The 19,798-nt window shown below is 41.8% G+C and overlaps 1 protein-coding gene across 1 annotated transcript in view; it reads left to right on the top strand.

The window, feature by feature from the left end:
- Positions 1-19,798, top strand: part of TENM2 (teneurin transmembrane protein 2) — a 1,113,792-nt gene that overhangs the window by 811,724 nt on the left and 282,270 nt on the right. Inside the window, exon 8 of the mRNA XM_048487386.1 lies at positions 11,543-11,777. Within this exon, the coding sequence (XP_048343343.1) occupies positions 11,543-11,777 (235 nt within the window). The remainder of the gene's footprint in view (positions 1-11,542; positions 11,778-19,798) is intronic.

Genomic DNA, 19,798 nt, shown 5'->3' with positions numbered 1-19,798 from the left:
ACAGCATCATTTTTAATGTTGTTTAAACTACAGAGCCCAGATTCTCCTTTTAAATCCACCTTAAGAAGAGGGGATAACCTCACCAAGGGCTCCCTAGTTTAAAAGCAACAGTTAGAAAGTGATGCTGTTTCAGGGTAGATTCCCCACCCCCCCAAACGGCATGTTTTCTAATGTTACAGTTAACCATAATGGAGATTTTTTTCTGGGCTGCTGCGTGGCCGTGGCCTCAGAAGGTATATCTTGTTCCTAATGGTTTCACCTGCATCTGCTTGGCTGAGTATTTTTTTTTCGAAGAGGTGTATCACAGCAGAGAAGTCTATTATACACTTTGTCCAGCCTTCTCTTATAACAGATTTCTCTCTGTGATACACCTCTGAAGATGCCAGCCACAGATGCAGGGCAAAGCGTTAGGAGGAACAAGATCTACCAAACCTTAATGGCCACACAGCCTGTAAAACCCACAACTTCAGATTGAATCTGGTTTTGAAAGCCCTTCAATGCAATACTTTTCAATGTTTTTTTTTTTTTGAAATCTAGGGGAGCCCAGATTCGCCCTTTAAATCCACTCCAAAGGAGGGGGATTTAAAGAGAACCTAGGGGAAAATTGAGGGAGGTGCCTGTCAGGAGCAATGTTTAAGCTAACAGTACCAAAACTTTTTGGGAAACTATCTTCAGGAGACTCTCCTGATGAAACCACCCAGGTTTTAGTGAAGTTTGGTTCAGGAAGCCCAAAGAGTTATGGATCACCTCAAAGGGGTAGCCCCATTTTACTGTTAGCTCCCATTGGAAAAGAGCAATGGAGTAATGGGGTTACACCCATTTTGGGGGTCCACTGAACTTTGGACCCCCTGAACCAAACTGCACCAAATTTGGCTGGTATCATCAGGAGAGTCACCTGACAATAGCCTGAAATTCTGGTGCCGCTAGCCTAAAAACTGCGCCCCCTGCAGGACAAACATTGAAAAAACCCTGAAAAATAGAAAAAGCCACACACGAACCTGCAATTTTTGCGCCCACCACAAGGTGGCGCCTGGGGCACTTGTCCCCGGATGTCCCCATGGTAGCTACGCCTCTGAACAGACCACAAGCACAATTAGCACTTTTCTAAGCCCCATTGATTTCATTGGATTTAGAAGAGTGTAACACAACTTATGTACTTTGTATCTACATCTCAAATTACCACAGCAAGATCAAATAAAAAGAAGTTCTCCTCCCTCATCAAATTCTAAGCCTTAATAGAATCCTTTGAAAGATCATTGAATGATTTCTATTAGCCAGCTTGGTCCCCAACCATTCAGTGCTTTATAGGTAATGTCCTTCACTTTCAATTGCACCTAGAGCAAATTGACAGCAATCATAGATCTTTCTGGCCATGTGTGTTCCCTATAACTCAAACTAGCGAGAAGTTTGGCTGTGGTTTTTTGCAACCTGAAGCTTCCAGAAACTGGTCTTGTGGCAGTTGCTGTTTAAAGAAAATATAGACAATTCCACACAAGAACTTTAGCGCATTCTCTTCACCTCACTTCTTCAAAATTATTGCTATCCCATCAAGTTGTTTATCATCTTTACGTTTCCAACTGCTGAGGCAATAGGAAGAACCTGCAGTGCATTGCATATTTTTAACTGCTGTGTACCAATCCTTCAAGCTGCTCATCCGTGATTGTATGAAGAATAATTTCCTCCTTGAAGTTCCAAGATCAAGGAGTTTACAGACCTTGCAACCACTGCTTAGCCTTAAGTGTTTTTACTGTTCAGACAATAAAATTATAAATATTTATGTAAACCCCCTGACAAGTTCTAGAGTAGTTGAACAATGAGCTTTATCTTTCCCTTCATCTTTGTTTCCAGTCTCGAAACACATATTCAATGTTGAAATTGATCAGAAGCTACAACTAACAGTGTGTGTCTTTGTGTATAATTTATATACAGATACATTGACTTGTAATAACCATGGTATATAGTCCTGTGCTATGTAAACAGTTATGTTGCAAATAATATAAGTGAAGAGTGTCATTAGGTGTATTCCTGAGAACATTAATTGGAGTTAGGGTTTCAATCAACAACAATAAGCATTTGTATCTATATATATATATAAATGGAACCATGTGTTTGTTGCTTCGAGAATAACCCCACACCTGCTGGCCCAAATGCTCTGAAAATTTCACAGACACTTACACAGTTCCCCGACTGTGTTCTTACGTACCTCCTGCTGTCAGACAACACACCTGAGCCAGGAGTAGAAGAGCATGCTTTTTCCTTGGTGCACCAAGTGATGAAGCTACTTACCAATGGCCTGCTGAACTGCATTTGTCACCCTTAGAATGTTCATGCCCGCTTAGAATGTGTTCGTTCGAGATGGCCGAGATATGAGCAGTGAGAAACAGTACCTAGGCAATAGCAGGTGGAGGTGGAAACACATGCACCTGTTGCCCGTGTTGAAGGAATGATCAGGTGGGGTTTCCCCCCTCACAGGCAGAGTCACCTTTCTCTCTCTGTGCCTCACCCCTCACCTACTACCGCACTGACACCCACCTACTCTCATGCATTCAGCGGCGGGAGTAGGGAAGGGAGATGACCCGGAGGAAGCATGCAAAGGAAGAGAAGTGAGGAAGGGGAGAGAGTGAGGGGTGGCATGCAAGGGAGGGGAGGGAGGGCCCAGCCAGCCTAGATTCCCTGAATACTGAGGTTACAGTTCAGAAAACCAGGCAGGGGCCAAGGCCGTAAAAGCCCTGGCCCTAGTGGAGGCCAGCCGCATCATTGAGGGGCCGGGGACCACCAAAAGATTGGCCTCCGCCGAGTGCAGAGGCCGAACTGGGACATGCGGGGTGAGATGGTCCCAAAGGAAAATATTGACAAAGGGAAATTGACAAGGGAAGTTGACAAAGGGAAATATCCTGATTTGGACAAGAACTTCTCATGGGTTTGGGCAAGAACTTCTCCTCAAAGCACGATCAAGCCATGATATTTTCCTCAACCTGGGTTTTTCATAAAAACACCAACATCATGATATTTTTTTAAAATCCCGGGTAGAACCTGCTTTCGTGGGAATGGCACAGGCATCAAACTGCTTTATTTTTACCGCCCTGCTGCCCTTACTTCATGTCAGTTTTGTTTCTGCTGAGCTGCCAACTGGTGTGATAGCCCGCTATTTCAAAAACGTCCCCCAAGTATGTATTCTTCCCTTTGCAGTGACTGTGAGCACCATTTCACTCAATGTGTACAGCAATCAATTCACAAAAAATGGGGCCATTGCGAGCAATAGCCCTGTTTTCTTTTCAAACCCCAAAACTTTTTTTCAACACTGGAGAAATGGGAGGGGGAGGTCCTGTTTGGGCTCCCAGCATTGCTGTAGATTCTCCACTAGTTGGAAGTGTTCCTTTAGCAGAGGGTGGGAACAGGCAAAAGGGGGGACTGTGGTGGTGGGACAGCCAATCAGAATGCAGGAAAAACAGGATGTTCATGCCTGCAGGTTTGCATGGGTTTTGTTTTGTTTTTTAAGTGAGTTCATGGAAAAGGGCAGAAAGAAAACGGATTATTTCCTTCATGGAAAAAAGGCATCAATGCAAAGGACAAAAACAGAATAAAATAGACCCAGATTCAAAAATAGTGGATATAACCCATTATTATTATTCTGTGTGAAATTGATCTAAGGTCCACACCAGGTGCAGTTTTCAAATAAGGTTCAGGGGTTTTTACAACCAGAAGTTTATGAAGAGCAGTGAGAAAGAAATAGCTTTACAGGGTAGTATGATTGGCCAAGGGCAGCTCTACTGGTATCTTTGTAGAACAAGACTGGCTGGAAGATGTCTTTCCCCTCTTCCTCTCTTTTGCAGGGATTACTGAAAATAGCCTCCTTATCTGATTCTGGATTTTTCCATATTCCATATTACTGATCAAATAGAGGGTATGGGATATTGCCCTTCAGGTCAACAGATCACATGTTCACTCAGTACCAGCAATTGAGAATTTTGACAAAAAATGAATTATGTCAAATTTTCTTTATACATTAGAATTTGCTGAACACCATAGAACTTTTACTTTGGCCCAATTTAATGCCCTTCCATCTGTACTTCTGAAAAGCAGATATATGTGTATTCCATATGCACATCACCTCTGTCCTTGTCTGTTTGGTATGGCTGAAACAATTGAACATATCTTCTTACATTGCCAATTCTACCAAGACATTTGAAACATGTAATTATTCCAATTCTGTCCAAATATCCAGATGCATCCCTCCCTTTTGCTGACTGTTTCAATCAACTACTCTTAAGGTAGTAGGATGTTGTGCTTTAGCATGAAGAATATAGAATCATGCAATTATACAATCATAGAGTTGAAAGAGACCACAAGGCCCATCACGTCCAGGCCTCTGCCATGCAGGAATACTCAGTCAAAGAACTCCTGACAGATGGCCATCCAGCCTCTGTTTAAAATCTCCAAAGAAAGAGACTCTACCACACTCCAAGGTCTAGTGTTTTTTTAAAAAAAAGTAATTTATTTTATTAATTGTATTTTTGTATAGAGTTTTTGTTTTAAATATTTCATTTGTAGCCTTCCTTTATCTATCGATCTATCAATCTATCTAGCAGAATAGGTGAAGTATCATTCCACTCACTGTGATCAGAGAGCAGATATTTCATTAGGCAGTTTTAATAGTTTTTATGTAAATATTTCTGTTGTATTTGTTTCTGTGCTTTTATTAGACTGTAATAAATAATTCATTCACTCAGCACTTTCTAATGGATCTTTCTAATAATTATCAGATGCAAATGATCAAGGTTCAAAAGACTATTGGAAAGTCTTTTGCGATGATGGATACTGCCTGTTGAATCTAATAACGGGAAAATCAGATTACTTTTAGGGTCAGCAATATCTCATACCTCTAATTTTTACTGCTGTCTGGTATACCAGATTGATAATGCCCACTGCTTGTATGCTTGCCCGTAATCTTGTGAAGCAATGTTCTTTATATCCATTCCTTAAGAATCAACTTGGTAAATTGGGCGTTTTCCGCATGGACCAAATATGCTGGGATGGGGAGGTGAAATATCCCGGTCTGTGCATGATGTTTGCTTGGCTTCCGGTCCTAAATGAGGCTTGCCCCACGAGATTTCCCTTATCACAGGGTTTTCAAAAATCACTAAATTGGCAGTTATTTTGAAAAACCCCGCACTGATCCCTCTGCCATGCAAACAACACAGGAGATGGACCAGTTTATTTTTCCCGCCTCGCCACCTGCTCCCCCAGCCCCACAGCTACAGCCAATCAAAACATCAGGAAATGTTCACGCATGTGTGGAAACGTTGCGTGGAAAATGAAAATAAACTGGGAAAATAAGCTCGTGCGTAATTAACTGGAGTTTTCATCCCAGTCTTAACAAGATGCTGGGCAGCAGTGCGATAGGAGAAACTGACATACAAACAACCTGGTATGTATGATCCTGGGTTTCCCTCGGGGAAATTATGGTGTACAGAAAACACCTTGGATACCTGACCTGTCATCAGGCATCTTTAGATAGTACTCAAAAGTTTTAACTTCCATTTAATCATTTATAATTCAAAGTGTAAAACTGTACTCACAAATGTATGAAAAGCAATCTTTATATATTAACATGATTTCCAAAAGAAAGTTTTCCCATTCTTTGTTAATGTTAAAATAACACCATCAGTGTGAATACAACTTTATAGAGTAGCAACAATAAGAAGGGTCTTCTGAGGAACTTACAATGTAAAATTCAGTACAGGGGTGGCAAACAACGGAGAGGAAATGGCTACATCCACACAACACAAATAAAATGTCTTGAGGATGGAAATAGAAGTGTTTTGGTGAGGAGTTCTGCCCAGCTTTTCCCCAAAAATGTTTTTGAAAAAAAATATTTCAGAGTTCAGGAAACGTTTTATTTCTCCCACTTGATTTTCAAAGCTCTCATTTTCGATTCTCCACTGCTTGCTGCCCACCATTTTCTGCTGCTTCAGTGTGATTTTCCGTGCTGTCTGCCATTTGCTGAAGTGTTGTACGGATTTTTCAAATCTAGCATTGTGGCTGCCTGCTATTTCCATCATTGCTGTGCACTAATAAACTCAGTACTGCCTGCCAATTACACAAACATGTCATTTTCCCATTTTAAAGAAATTTTCTGTGAGGTATATTCAATGCTATGTAGACACTATGTCCAAATCAGAAAGGCTTCAGATCTCGAGTTTCTGTAGCTTCAGAGATGCAATGACAGGGGCGTACCTAGGCAAACTGGCGCCCGGGGACAAAACCTGAGTTTGGCGCGACCTGACCTGGCGTATGGGCGGCCATTACCTCCCCACCATAGCACCAATTTGGGCATTTGGGGTTATTTTTGGTGTTTTTTCGGCCTGCAGGGAGCGCATTTAAAGCTAGCTGCACCATGATTTCAGGGTACCATCCAGAGACTGTCCTGATGATACCACCCAAATTTGGTGATGTTTGGTTCAGGGGAAGCAAAGTTATGGACCCCCCAAAGGGGGTGCCCCCATCCCCATTGTTTTCAATGGGGGCCTAACCTGAGATGGGGCTACCCATTTGAGGGACAATAACTTGGTCCTCCCTGAACATAACTTCCTAAACTTGGAAATGGCATCATATAGAATAGTTAACAGATGATACCCTGAAATTTTGGTACTAGTCACTAGCTGTAAAATACATCCCTTCCAGGCACCCAAAAAAATTTGCCCAAAGATTCTTTGTTTTGCAGTGACTTTTTTTTGCTCCACTGCAATGCTAATGAGGAATTTCCTGAAGGAGCCAGGCTGCACATTTTTAGAAGATAGAGGCACCAGACTTTCAAAGGGGTGTTAGCTCCAGGAGGGCATCCTGCTAATTGCATCAGGCTTAGGAGACCTTTGCTTCTGTCCAATTGTATGGGCCCCCCAAAGGCCTTATTTTGTTTCCCGCTCCTGCACATGAAGCCTGCTGGGTAGAGTTCTCTACTCAGAACTTCTCAGCGCCCCCACCACCCCCCAAAGCAAAGCTCACCAACGAAGCTTTGGATGCTGTTACTCCGAAGGCCCTCTTTGGAGCCACCTTGAAAGAATCTGGCTGATATGTCTAATCAAAATATGTGTGGTCCACTGCTTACACACTCAGAAATTCCCCAGAATCTGCCCGCCATCAAGCCTGCATGATGTTATGTTCTGTGGTGGGAAAAATTGGCCATTTTTCCCCACCATAGCAGACTTCAATGGGGCTTTCTGTTATGCCCAGCTGGCTCTAGTGGTAGAGGTTTCAACAGGAGGCACTGTGGTAGTGAAAGTTTTTTCTCTGGTAGGGAGCACTCTTATTTCCTGTAGGGCTGCTGGTGTGAGATCTCCTGAAAGGAACCAGCCAACTTTGCTAAGGGGTTTGCCTGTGATGGCGGAGAGATGCTGTGGGCATCAGGTTCACCTTCAACTTCGGTGCCCCTGGCGGCATTTTTCCTCTTCCACACACATTTTAGCAGAATTTGGCTGGTTCCTTTTCAGGAGACTCACACCACCCAGCAGCCCTACAGGAAATGCCCTCCCACTCAGAGCAACATCCCTACCACAGTGCCTCCTGTGTTGGGAGCCTCTACCACAGAGCCATCTGGAGGCATAACAGATAGCCCCATTGGGAAGTCTATGGTGGGGAAAGTAATTTTTCCCACCACAGGGAACCCACTGAAAGAGCCTGGCAAATTCTGGGGAATTTTACATGAGTGTGTGTAAGCGCTGGCTGCACATTTTTTTTTTTTGAAGATAGAAGCCAGACTTTCAAGGAATTGGCTCCAAGAGACCTTGCCATTAATAGCATCAAAGCTTGGTGAGGCTTGCTTCACTACCTGGAGTGGGGGGGGAGAGTTGAGAGAGTTCTGGGAGAACTCAGCCCACAAGCTTTCATGTGCAGGAACAAGGAAACAAAATAAGCCTTTGGGGGGCCCATAAAATTGAACCCCCATAAGCAAAAGTCTCCAAACCTGGATTACAATTGGCAAAGGGATGCCCTCCTGGAGCCACCCTGAAAGTCCTGGTGCCTCTATCCTCAAAAATGTGCAGCCTGCCTACACACTCAGAAATTCCCCATTGGCTACAATGTAGCAAAGTCACTGCAAAACAAAGAATCTTGGGCAAATTTCTTGGGAGGGTGCCTGTAAAGGGTGTATTTTTACAGCTAGTGACCCCAAGGAATTTCAGGGGGTATCATCTGTGCTCAAATTCTTATGATGCCACCCAAAGTTTGGTGAGGATTATGTTCAGGAGGACTAGAAGTTATTGTCCCTCGTGGGTAGGCCCCATCTAAGGTTAGCTCCCATTGAAAACAATGGGGATGGGGGCACCCCCTTTGGAAGTCCATAACCTTGCTTCCCCTAGAACCAAACATCATAAATTTGGAGTCAGTATCATCAAGGACGATCTCTAGTGGTACCCAGAAATTTTGGTGCCATGTAGCCTTAAAAATGCGCCCTACCTGCAGGCCGGAATTGAAAAAACACTTTAAAATGTAAAAAACATACAAACGACCCTGAAATGTTGGCGCCCCCCCCACGTGACCAAATGGGGGGCGCCCGGGGACAAAGGGTACCCCATGTCCCTAGGTAGGAACGCCACTGTGCAATGATGATGTGCTTTATTAAAAATCCTGAAAAGTTGTATTTTCCCGTGTTATGTGGAACCCCCGCCCCCAAACGGTTCCTTTCAAAACATTTGCAAAGTTTTAAATGTTTTGTGCAGATAAAGCCAATGTCATGTGAATGCTTGAAAAATATCTACTCTTTTTTTGTATATCAAACCTAACTAAAACTTCTGTGTGGAAGTAGCTTTGGTCAGATTTGCAGCTGTACTGGAAGAGCATTGGGGACATTTATGGTGTTCTTATGATGGTATAATGGTATAATGATTGATCAGGGAAGCAAGAGGTAAATAATTTTTGTTGCACTTCATTAGTATGGCTTGCAGAAATAAATATCATTTCTTCTATGTTAATAAGATATTCTCGAGTTCTTTCCTGTACTGCTGAGAAAGTGAGTATTGATTAGAAACAGTTATTTCACACTTTACAATGCACTTTAAAACAGTGCATTAAAAACCACGGCAGATAAAAACAAACCAAATACATCTGCCTTAGAACAATAAAAGGCCAAAAAGGCCATAAAAAGCAGCCCACTCAACAAAAAATAGCAATTCTAGCAGCAATAGATAAGATAAAAGCAGCAGGGATAATTACAGCTAAATTAAAGAGCAAAATTAATTTGTTGTGAAAGGGTAACACTCTTCAGTAAAGCATTCACGAAGTATGAAGCATTCAGTAAAGCATTCATGAAGCAAATGGCTGGACAAATGGTTAGATGTGAGGCTCCTCCCTCTTTGATTGCACTTGCTAGGATTCTACCGTTCTGTCCCCCATCCCAGGGAGGCTTTCCCAGATTACAGAATGGAAGGGGAGAGGGTTGCCTCATCCAGTTCCTCCACCTCATCCAGTTCCTCCACTTTGGCTGACCAACAACTTCCTCCCTGGCCTGTTCACAAAGCTTCAGTTTTAAAGGTCCCTGCAGCCTTCCCCAGTTCTTTTCCTACCCAGCTGCCCATCTTCCCCTGCACTCCTCCCTTGGCTGCCCTTTCCTGGGCTTGGAAGGTGTCTGGCCCTCCAATTTGCCCTTGCCTCCCTTCGCAACCTCCTGAGCCAGTCGACTGGCATGAATAGGGGCAGGCTGCCACCAACTCCTTATCCTGGGCTGAATAGACCTGGAGTAGGCTCTCTGAGGCCTGTTCTTGACTGGCGTTGCACCTGTGGCACTGGCTGATATCAACTTTTCTTAGCTGGGACTTTTCTGTAGTGAGCAGTCTGGCTCCCACCAGCTGCTGTGACTAGGGCTAATGTACCTCAACCCTGATGCAGCCTATCACGCAAGTAGGTCCCAGTCATTCTCTTCCCTTCCCATAACTTCTGTGGCATTGGGTATGGGGGGGGGCTGTATGCATTCCACCTGGCCTGACTGAGCTACTGCCAAGTCTTATCACTTAACTATGTGCCTCACATCACAAAGATACTTATTTGCTCACTATATCTCGGAATACAAAGCAGATGAAAACCAGAAGCAGTGTCCATAACATGTTTTAAGCAACTACTGTCAAAAAGCGTCCAGAAATAAATGTACTTTGGACCAGTTCACACTTTATATAGCAAGAAGCAAAGGTTTGCTACTGAGCAATAAACTTATATTTGTCAAAATAATTACATGTTTGTATATACACAGAGTTATATCCATTTACACCCAGTGGATTTAGAAGGTTGATAACTGCTTGGGACTGCAGTGTAGTTCTTTTTGCAGATGGTTAAGTGTCAGTTCTGTCTTAACTGGAGGTGTTATTACATAATGGGAGGCATCTATTCTGTCTAGTCCTTTGCTCCAAGACATAGTGGAACAGCTTATGTATTCGTAAAATTAAGTACTTATGGATCTATCTTTTACAGTGCTTTTGCATCACAGATCTCATAATCAGCATTTTTAAAGCCTCCAGTAAATGTTCAAGAGCTTATGCACTCATGTTTTAAAATTATGTCTTAAATTTACTGTTAATTGGAGAACATATTGCCATACTCCATTGTTCTATATGAGTATAGATCAATCTAACTATGCATGCTTTCACCACTGATGTTTTCTTTCATTATTTGATTCATTAAATACAAAATGTATTTTCAAGTTTTTTAAAAATAAACATACATCAGTATAATTACAATTTTGCTAATGTTGCTTTTTCTAATTATTGTTCTCTAGAAATTACAAATTAGTGTAATGATTAAACATGCAATTAATATTTCACTTGCCTGATATGTTTGTTTTCTTATATTGTTTTCCATTCATTTTAGACTTAAATAATGCATGAATATATGAAAATATAATAAATTATCTAATCATGTTAATTATTGGAAAAGAGACTGCAGTAAACCACCATCTTCTCCTTTAGATGGCTATGTGCTTTTGAATGCGCCAATTTATATTAGAGAGAATATTCCCAAATGAAACAGATTCAGGAAAGTAGTTTAAGGTCCAATTCATGTATTACAAAGTTAGTTTAGTTCTACAAGGGACCAGGGAACTTTGATAATGTGTGGTATGGAATGCTGTGTGCATCATCCAAATAACTGAATTGCTTTCCACATCTGATCCTCATGGGAAGATGGCCGTTTAGCCAAATCATATAATGTCCCTCTTAAAACTATTGCTGAAATATGTAATCATATCTTGCGGAAGTTGCTCCCAAGTTGCGCTGAGCATTTATGAATCAGAATTAAGGAAATGTGAAGGCTGTCAGTATAAGGAAGGACAGCTTACATAACTGATTATTCACCTGTGACTATTATTGCTATTGAGTGGAATGCCTCCAAAAGAACTGAGGTTTATCTGTCGTCTTTAGAATATAATTCTAAATATATTTGCTCTGAGGTAAGCTCTGCTTAAGTAAGTGAGCTTATTTCTGAGGTTAAGATAAATCTGCCAGGCACTCTGTGGTTGAAAGTATTGAATAACTCAGAGATGTTTATTATTTCTTTTCAGGCCCTTCAAATCATCACAGCCAGTCAACTCTGAGACCACCCCTCCCTCCACCTCACAATCATACTCTGTCCCATCATCACTCCTCTGCCAACTCCCTCAACAGGAACTCCCTCACAAATCGGCGGAACCAGATCCACGCACCAGCTCCTGCACCGAATGACTTGGCAACTACTCCTGAATCTGTACAGTTACAAGACAGCTGGGTGCTTAATAGCAATGTGCCTCTTGAAACCAGGTAGGTTATAAAGAAAAGGCTTAGCTTTTTGTGGAATGACATTGAAAACTAAAAAACATCACATACTTGATAGGCACAGACAGCGCATGAGTCTAGTTCACTGAGATACTATATTAAAGATAACTGTTTAGTCTTTTATATATTATTAGATCTACCTCCGTGACCATTGTGTGAAATTTTGGGTTTTACTTACAGTTTTAAAATATTTCTTGGTGAAGACAAAGCAGCTTTTCATTTCTAGCGTGGTCACTTCAGTTTATCCCTGTTAATTTTTGATCTATTCGAATACCCATTCATTCTTCAGACAGCTCTTGTGTACCCAACTAATAGAATTTATGTCACATATTTTATGCCAAAGCACAAGAGGATGTTGTAAGGGTATATTGACTAAGTATTGCTAATAAATTATGCATTTGGCCCTTCCTGAAGTAATAAACAGACTCATTTGAAATTAAGTGTTTTGGGAGACCTGGAGAACAATCCGTGATTCAAGACTGACAGAACTATAATTTTAATTTATATTTCATCCAACGTGCAGGCTCACTTAAATCCCTCCTGTACACACTGTCAGTTTGATGCCTGTGGGGCAAACAGTAATGTTTTAAAAGGTGCTGTGCTTGTTAACTGGTGACACAAAGAAAAACTTTCTAAAATGTGTTATTTCTAAATGCTCTCCATTATTAAAATATTTTATCTTTTTTCTTGTTTTATGATTTAAAAGCTTCTTAGCTTTTTTGGAGGGAGAAATAGAAGGCTGCTCCTTTTCTGGGCTTCACAACCTTTTTTTTTTTAATGCGTAAGTTACTTCTATAACTCCTTGGAAGTCTCTTCTTTATAGAATCCCTAAGTTACCTGTTCTTCCTATTCAGATCCTTTCTACTCTTGCTAGCTGTCACTTCCACATGCATGCCTTCCTGCTAGGTCCATATGTCCCTAGCAATATCACATCCATTAGTCCTCCACACATATCCTATTTGGGTAGATGTAGATGGATGTGACATATTACTGGTGTATAATGGAATTATGATTGGAAGAAGCTAGAGGTTGGAAATTTTCAGCCAGCAGGCTAAGTCATTCTTCAAATGTAAAATGATGTTAGGGTAGCAGCTAGGGTTGCCAGGTCTGGGCCTGGCAATACCAGGAGCTCCTAATGTAATTTCTGGGCCAAACCTGCAAGTGACACCTTGCTGCTGTAGGATTTGGGGAGATTCCATTTAAAAAAATCATTTTCCCCAAATAGCGTTTTCTGATGAATCCGAGAGCAGCACAACATCACTTCCAGGTATGACTTGGAAATGATACCACTGCCATCACAATTATGTGATGCTTTGAGTATTTTTCCACCTGTAAGCCTACCAGCAGGCAGGATTGGGGGTTGCCAATGCTGAATCTCTTGCCGTAGCGGGAGATCTGATAACAACAAAAAGGCACCATGGACAGAAAAAAATCACAAACGTATAAAAACCATGTGTACACTGGCAACAATAACAGTCTATGTATTATTTCTATTAATCAATTGTGCAGTGTATAAAGATATGTATTGTAAATATATAGTTCTGTGATGGTGACCTAGTACATTACAAGTGTTTTGTATCATGTATCTTTGAGGTGCTGTTTAACAGAAATTCTCTAAAGTATATTGTGTAATATGCAAGAAGCTGTATCAGTGCATCTTTAAATATTAACATTTGTGACTTTTGTTAATGGAGGTGTACCTATTTATAATTTCATTCAAACAATAGAGATTGTTTCATTTAAAGTTGTTTATTACACCATCACAGAGCAGTGGATTTACACATACATATTTATTATACACTGTAGAGTTGATTAACAGAAATAATATGTACAGTGTTATTGCTGTCAGTGCACAGATGGTTTTTATATAGCAGGAGATCTGGCAACCCTAAACTGCAACTTAAGAGAAAGGACACCACTTAATGTAGCCAGAATTAATCAAATTCAACAGCTCATAGATTCAACGGCTCACAGTAGCCAAATGGTAACATAACTGGTTTCATTGTGGGTGTAGAATTGAAGCAAGTAAAGCCAGAAATTAAGTTACCTTGACAATATTTTGTTGCTATGCAGGAATGATTTTGTTAAATAAATAAGGCAACAGACACATCTAATTGTGGCCATGTCAGAGATTGAAGAGAGGAATTTGGATATTTACATAGATAGAGAGCTTCAGATTAGCAAATTGGTTGCTACATAATTAGGGCAGGCAGGTAAGGTTATCTAAATCATAATGCCCAAAAACTTTGCTACTGCTGCCTTATGTCTGTGGCTAACTGGGCTGCCCTGGAGGGCAGCAGTTAAAAGTCTGATGGGTGGACATGATACCAGGCTAATGCTATAAAGGTCTGTAAAAATTGTTCTGAAGTGTACTTGTGGCAAAATATAAATCTTTCATGTTACTGACTTGAAGGATATTCACTTTGGGAATGAAGGAAAATAACCAGTAGTTCATGGGCTAATCCTTTCCTTTGTGAAACACAAAAGATCTCCCCCCCCCACACTAAATGCCATTGGTATTGAATAGCTCTGTGTCTTCCAAAAGAAAATGTATAGCTTGTAGGGAATGTTTTGCTGCCACCCCACGGCAGATGGCCCATAAAGAGCTTGTGTGAAGTTGAGAATAGGAGCCAAAGGGAAAGACTATCAGAAGCTAGAGGCGACCACAGACACAATAAGAGATGTGGACTCTGCTGACGAATCCCTCAGAGCCTATTTCTTTGACTCAAGAAGGTTGTAAGGGATAAGAATGTTTTGGCCAGCTTCCCAGGCCCTGTGTTTCACTGCCAAATTTGTTGAGAATAAGTCAGCTGCAATTTGTAGCTTAATCTTGGATAGTATTGTGGCTCTGGCACTTATTGCTGAAAACTGCACTGATGAAAATTTTGATCTTATTCTGGACACACTGAACCTTCCAGATTCCTCAGTGTTACCATTTTCTAAAATTAGATTGCAAGGGGTTATAAACCATCCAGCTATTTCAGAACATTGTTTTTGACTTTTAGCCCACTATCCACAGACACAGTGTAACTAAAGATTTAGCTGTGAACTTGGCCATAACATTTATTCTGTACTCTATACTCTGCCTTTCTTAAAGGCATTTGCAAAACTCTTCTTGTTCACAGACTGGATCCTGTTGATTATTATTTTAAAAGCTTAAATATCAGAGGCTGTGGTCCCAGCCTAATTTAGTCAAAAGTAAATTTTATCAAAATATCAACATTACATTGCACTGCTGTCCAAATGAATGGGATTAAAATTAGAGTAAAACACCAGAAGTATAACTGGAATGTAAAAAAACCAGGATTTTTTGTTACGATTTCCTAATTCAACAATGAAAATTGACTGTATTTTGCCTTTAGTGTCGTTTGTGTAAACATTTTTCTTTATTTATTAGAAGTACTTAGATTTATTGCTATTTGGAAAACTATTAATGTGTATAATTAGAATGCTGTGCTTAAATCTTCTGCTTCCTTGAGGACATTGGAGCTCAGTTTAGTAAAAGGGAATACCACACCTAAATAGGAAAAGGCAGTTTTGTACATGCAGCGAAATATGGGTACAAAATTATCTTTTCCACTTAAGTAAATATAGAAGGAACCAGATGTTCTTTGTATACATTGGAGTTCTAGATCCAAGGACACTTAATAGGATTGGTAAGTCAAACCCCCCCCCCCCCACGGCCACTGGTGGTAGGTGAGTGATAGGGTTGCCAGATCCATGTTGGGAAACTTCTGGAGATTTGGAGACAGAGCCTGGGGCGGCAGGGACCTCAGTGGGGTAAAAAGCCATACCATCCACTGTCCAAAACATTCATTTTCTTCAGGGGAACTGATATCTGTAGTCTGGAGATGAGTCGTATTTCTGCGGGATCCTCAGATCCCACCTAGAGCTTAGCATACTAGGACACTGGCTTTTATGGAATTGTCTGAGGAAGACTGTCCTTGGATGCACATCCTCATTTCATTTTCAGTTCTTTTGTGGGCCAGTCTTTAATATCAAGTGAATGACAAGCTACTGAACTTTCCTTTTGCTGATTTTCATTACATAATCACATAATAAAATATTGTTTTTGAAAAAATATCTTGTGGAAACAAATAGATTTCATGTCCTCCACAGTTTTTTTTAAAAAACAATTCTCATCAAATAATACACTCTAATGGTTCAGCAGAGTTTTCTAAGGTTGTTTTAGGTTGTTATAGGGCAATTTTGGGATTGATATATTTGACCTTTGTAAATTTAAACATTTAATTTAAACACATTGTGTTTATGTGCTTAAGCATGAGAATAATAAAAATGTTAAGTTTGCGATCTTTTAAAATGTTTTCCTTAGTTTTGGTAAAGCTATGTCAACCAATTCTAGTCATTTAAAATTATTTACTTTATCCCCTTCTTTCACAGCAGTTGTGACCTGTAACTTTTTTTAGCAGAAGCAGAAGCAACTGAACTCTTTGACCTGAAGTCTTGTTTATGACTTTACCTTGCTGCTCTATCATTCTGCTCCCAGCTGGCTACAGGCTCTTCACGTTGCACTGCACTTTTCTTTGTCTTCCTTGAAATGTGTCTGCTTATTAATCTTAATATTGGGGTTCCTCTGCCCCTATTTACAACCTGTGCTGCTTATCTGTTAGAAAGATGAAGTTGTGACTTTGAGTATATTCTGCTAGCTTTTCTCCCTATCATCCTACCAATGATACAGTTGTGCACAGAATTCTTCTCTAGCCATCTAATGTTTGCTTTTGCAAACCCCTGGGAATTATGGCAGTCATGAGACATGTCTTTTCGCCCCTGTTCATGCAAAATGATACAGTTAAGTATGCAGAACCCCTCTCCAGCCATCTAGTGTTTAGGTTGCAAACTCATGGGAATTATAACAGTATTTTCTTGAGAGTAGGGTGTTTCTCGTGGGAAAATAAGCGTCTCCTTAATTACATTTATGTGAAGAAGCCACCAAAATTCTAAGCTTTGTTTCTTCAGTAGTTTGCTGCTTTACTGTCAGGGATATAAGAGTTGTTCATTTTATTTATTGTGTGTTTGCTGTCTGTTTGAGAGCATCTTTCTGTTAGCAAAAGATCCCCATATATACGTTTGGGCATGTCATCTTGTTGCGTGCCTCACAGTTACAGTACATCTGTTGAGGTAATTGATGGTGAGACTGCTACCAAATATTTGGATCAAGATATAAATTTGCAGAATGGGAAACTCATTTTCCATTTTTGAAGATCAACAGTGATTTGAGAGATTCTTCATGAAGGCTATAGTGATAGTACTAATGGTTTACAATGCAAGTTTATATAATTCACTTACATGTTTTAGTGTCTTTTGTTGAGGAAACCACACATGGGGCTTTTTGCAGATGCCAGTCAAAAACATAATGGCTCATAAATTAGGGTAACCCAAGAGCTATTATAGATTTTCTTTGGAAGAATATTTGTCAAAGATTGCACAATGTCCTAATGCCACTTCTAATGCGTGGTGTTATTTATATTGGTATGAATTAAGTCTACATTACTGTAATTAGCCATGCTTTAGTATGGAGAGAAAGAAAAAGTTTAAATAGCAAGAGAAATTAGGGCTATTCTTGAACACTGCGAGAATATTTTCCTTCTATTTGCCAGTCATCAATGGGTTGCGTATTTTTAAATGTTTGTTTCTTTTCTGCAGTGTAAGACAATTGGCAGATAGTTACTTTTGTGTTTACAGAATGGTGCTTCATTTGTAATGTCAAAATGGCATGAGCCTTCATTTAAATACTGAATAGCACCCATTCTTTTCTTTGGGGCAGAAACAAAAAAAGAAAGTTGGCAGAATGTGCATTTATGGATCTATTTTGGGGACTGGCTATAAAATTATGGTAACTAATTTAATCCTATGCTGATACGCTAGTTTTTTGTTTAGGCAAGTATCTAATATCCTGTAAACATTATCCTGTTTGTAATGATGGCTGTTGTAAACAAGAAGTTTCTTTGCTGCACCTCACCTGCCTTTATAATCCCTTTCATCCTGCTAAGTACATTTGGCAGAATCCTAAAGAGATCTAAGTCAAAATCCATCTTGAATCTATTCAGTGGGACTTACTCTCAGGAAAGTGATGTTAGGAGGTACTGCTAGCGGTTGTTATATGTATAAATGTATTTCATATTTCAGAAGTCTCCAAACCTTTTGAGGCAGCAAACATCTTTGGAATTCTAATGCAAGGTGGTAGGCACCCCTACAAAATGGTTGCCACAGGAGACAGATTCCTTCTCTCCTCCATTCACTCTCTCTTCCCTCTCCCTTCCTTCTCCGGCGGGACGAGCCTTCGCCTCCTCCCAGCCCTCTATTCCCATGTCTCCTCCTTCTGCTTTGCTTCCCACTCCTGGCTTTCGCAACCCCCTCCCACAACCCGTCGCGCCAAGCCTCGCCCACCCGTCTAACCCCGCCTTATAAACCCTTGCCAGGGCCTTTGGGGCGTTTCCAGCCTCGCTCCCACGCTCAGCTGCCGGCCTGACAAGCCGCAGCTAAGCCGCCTCGCTTTCAGCGCCTCCGCGCCGGGTCAGGCTGCTGCCGGGTCCAGCTGCCGACTCCCGGTCGGCCCCGCCCCCCGGCTGCAGGCGTCTGGGGCAAGCCTTCACACTGCCGGGTTCAGCTGGCGGCTCTTGGCCGGCCTCCCCTCTTAAGCTCGGTGGAGGTCCTGGGCTGAGAGCCTGTTGCATGAGCACCCGGGGACACCAGGATACTATTCCCCACAAAAGGGAGAGATGGTATTCTTTCTTAATTACACGGGGGCATGGCATTCCATCAATGCAAGGGGAATATGGCATCCCCCTCCCCATGAGGAGGAAAATGTCATTCCTTCTTTAAGTGAGACAAGGGAGACTACCTTTTCAAGGTGAGATGGCAATTCCCCTGAGAGGGGGAAATGGCATTTCCTCCCTGAAATGGAGACATGGAATTCCCTTTGTAATTGAGAGTTGACATTCTCCCCTCCACCCTTGTGATGGGGAGATGTTTGCCCACAAGGAGAAGATGGAATGCCCTCCACTGTAGGGAAGTAAGATTATATTCCTCCATCCTCGAGAACAGAGATGGCATTCCCCAGATAGGAAATACACCCTCTGCAAGGGGTGAGATAGCATTCCACCTGTGAGGAGTAAATGGCATTTCCTCTGTAAAGGAGAGATGGCTCCCCGCTCCGAAGTAGATAGCATAGCCTCCGGGGGGATGGCATTTCGTGCCTGGGAGTGGGGGGATGTTTGCATTCCCCCTCCACCTTGAGTTATGCAGGCCCTCGTTTTTTTCCACTTTGCCAGTGAAACCTGACCACCCCTCAGAAACAACTTTTCCTGCCCTAGCACCACCACCCTTCTAAGGAGTCAAGCTGCATCTGTGGATCTTGCAATGGGCTGAGGGGCATGTTGTCCTCTGACAAGGGAAGGGCTGGGTCCTCTGGCTATGAACCAGTTTCTGTGACTTATGGTCTTGTGAAAACGTGGGACAGTCCTGTTTAAAAACAGAACATGTTTTCTGAGATGTGGGCGCCTGGCATGACTGGGAAGGGCTAGGAGCGACGGAGAAGGAGGGCTGGAGAGCCAGCTGTCCCTGGCCTCGGCCAGCCCCTTCCCCACTCCAGCCTTAGGAAAGGAAAATGGGAGCATGGGGATGGCCAAGCACGCCGCCCACAGAGGAGTGCCTGGCATGGCTGGGCTGGGAGCGACAGAGGAGGAGCAGAAGCATGGAAAGTGTTGGGTGGGCCAGAATGGTGAGGCGGGATATATACACTAGTTCTGCCTCAGTTCTGTTCCTGTGGTGTTTGCATGGCAACAGGGTCACACAAGGATATTAAAAAGCACCACCTTGCCAGCGATTTTTGAAAGTTGTGGAGCAAAGGCAATATTGCGGGGTGATGTTGGGGTGACATTGGGGCAGACCCGCTGTAGCTCTGGAAGCCATGCAGAATTCTTGACTACACAGGGATATTTCCCGTGCTCACACTGGTGCAATTTTGCCATGCAAAAACGGCCTTG

Source organism: Sphaerodactylus townsendi, linkage group LG03, assembly GCF_021028975.2.
Source record: "Sphaerodactylus townsendi isolate TG3544 linkage group LG03, MPM_Stown_v2.3, whole genome shotgun sequence".
Lineage (NCBI taxonomy): Eukaryota > Metazoa > Chordata > Lepidosauria > Squamata > Sphaerodactylidae > Sphaerodactylus > Sphaerodactylus townsendi.
The sequence above is the reverse complement of the archived record's forward strand: the minus strand, read 5'-3'. Positions and strand labels throughout refer to the sequence as shown.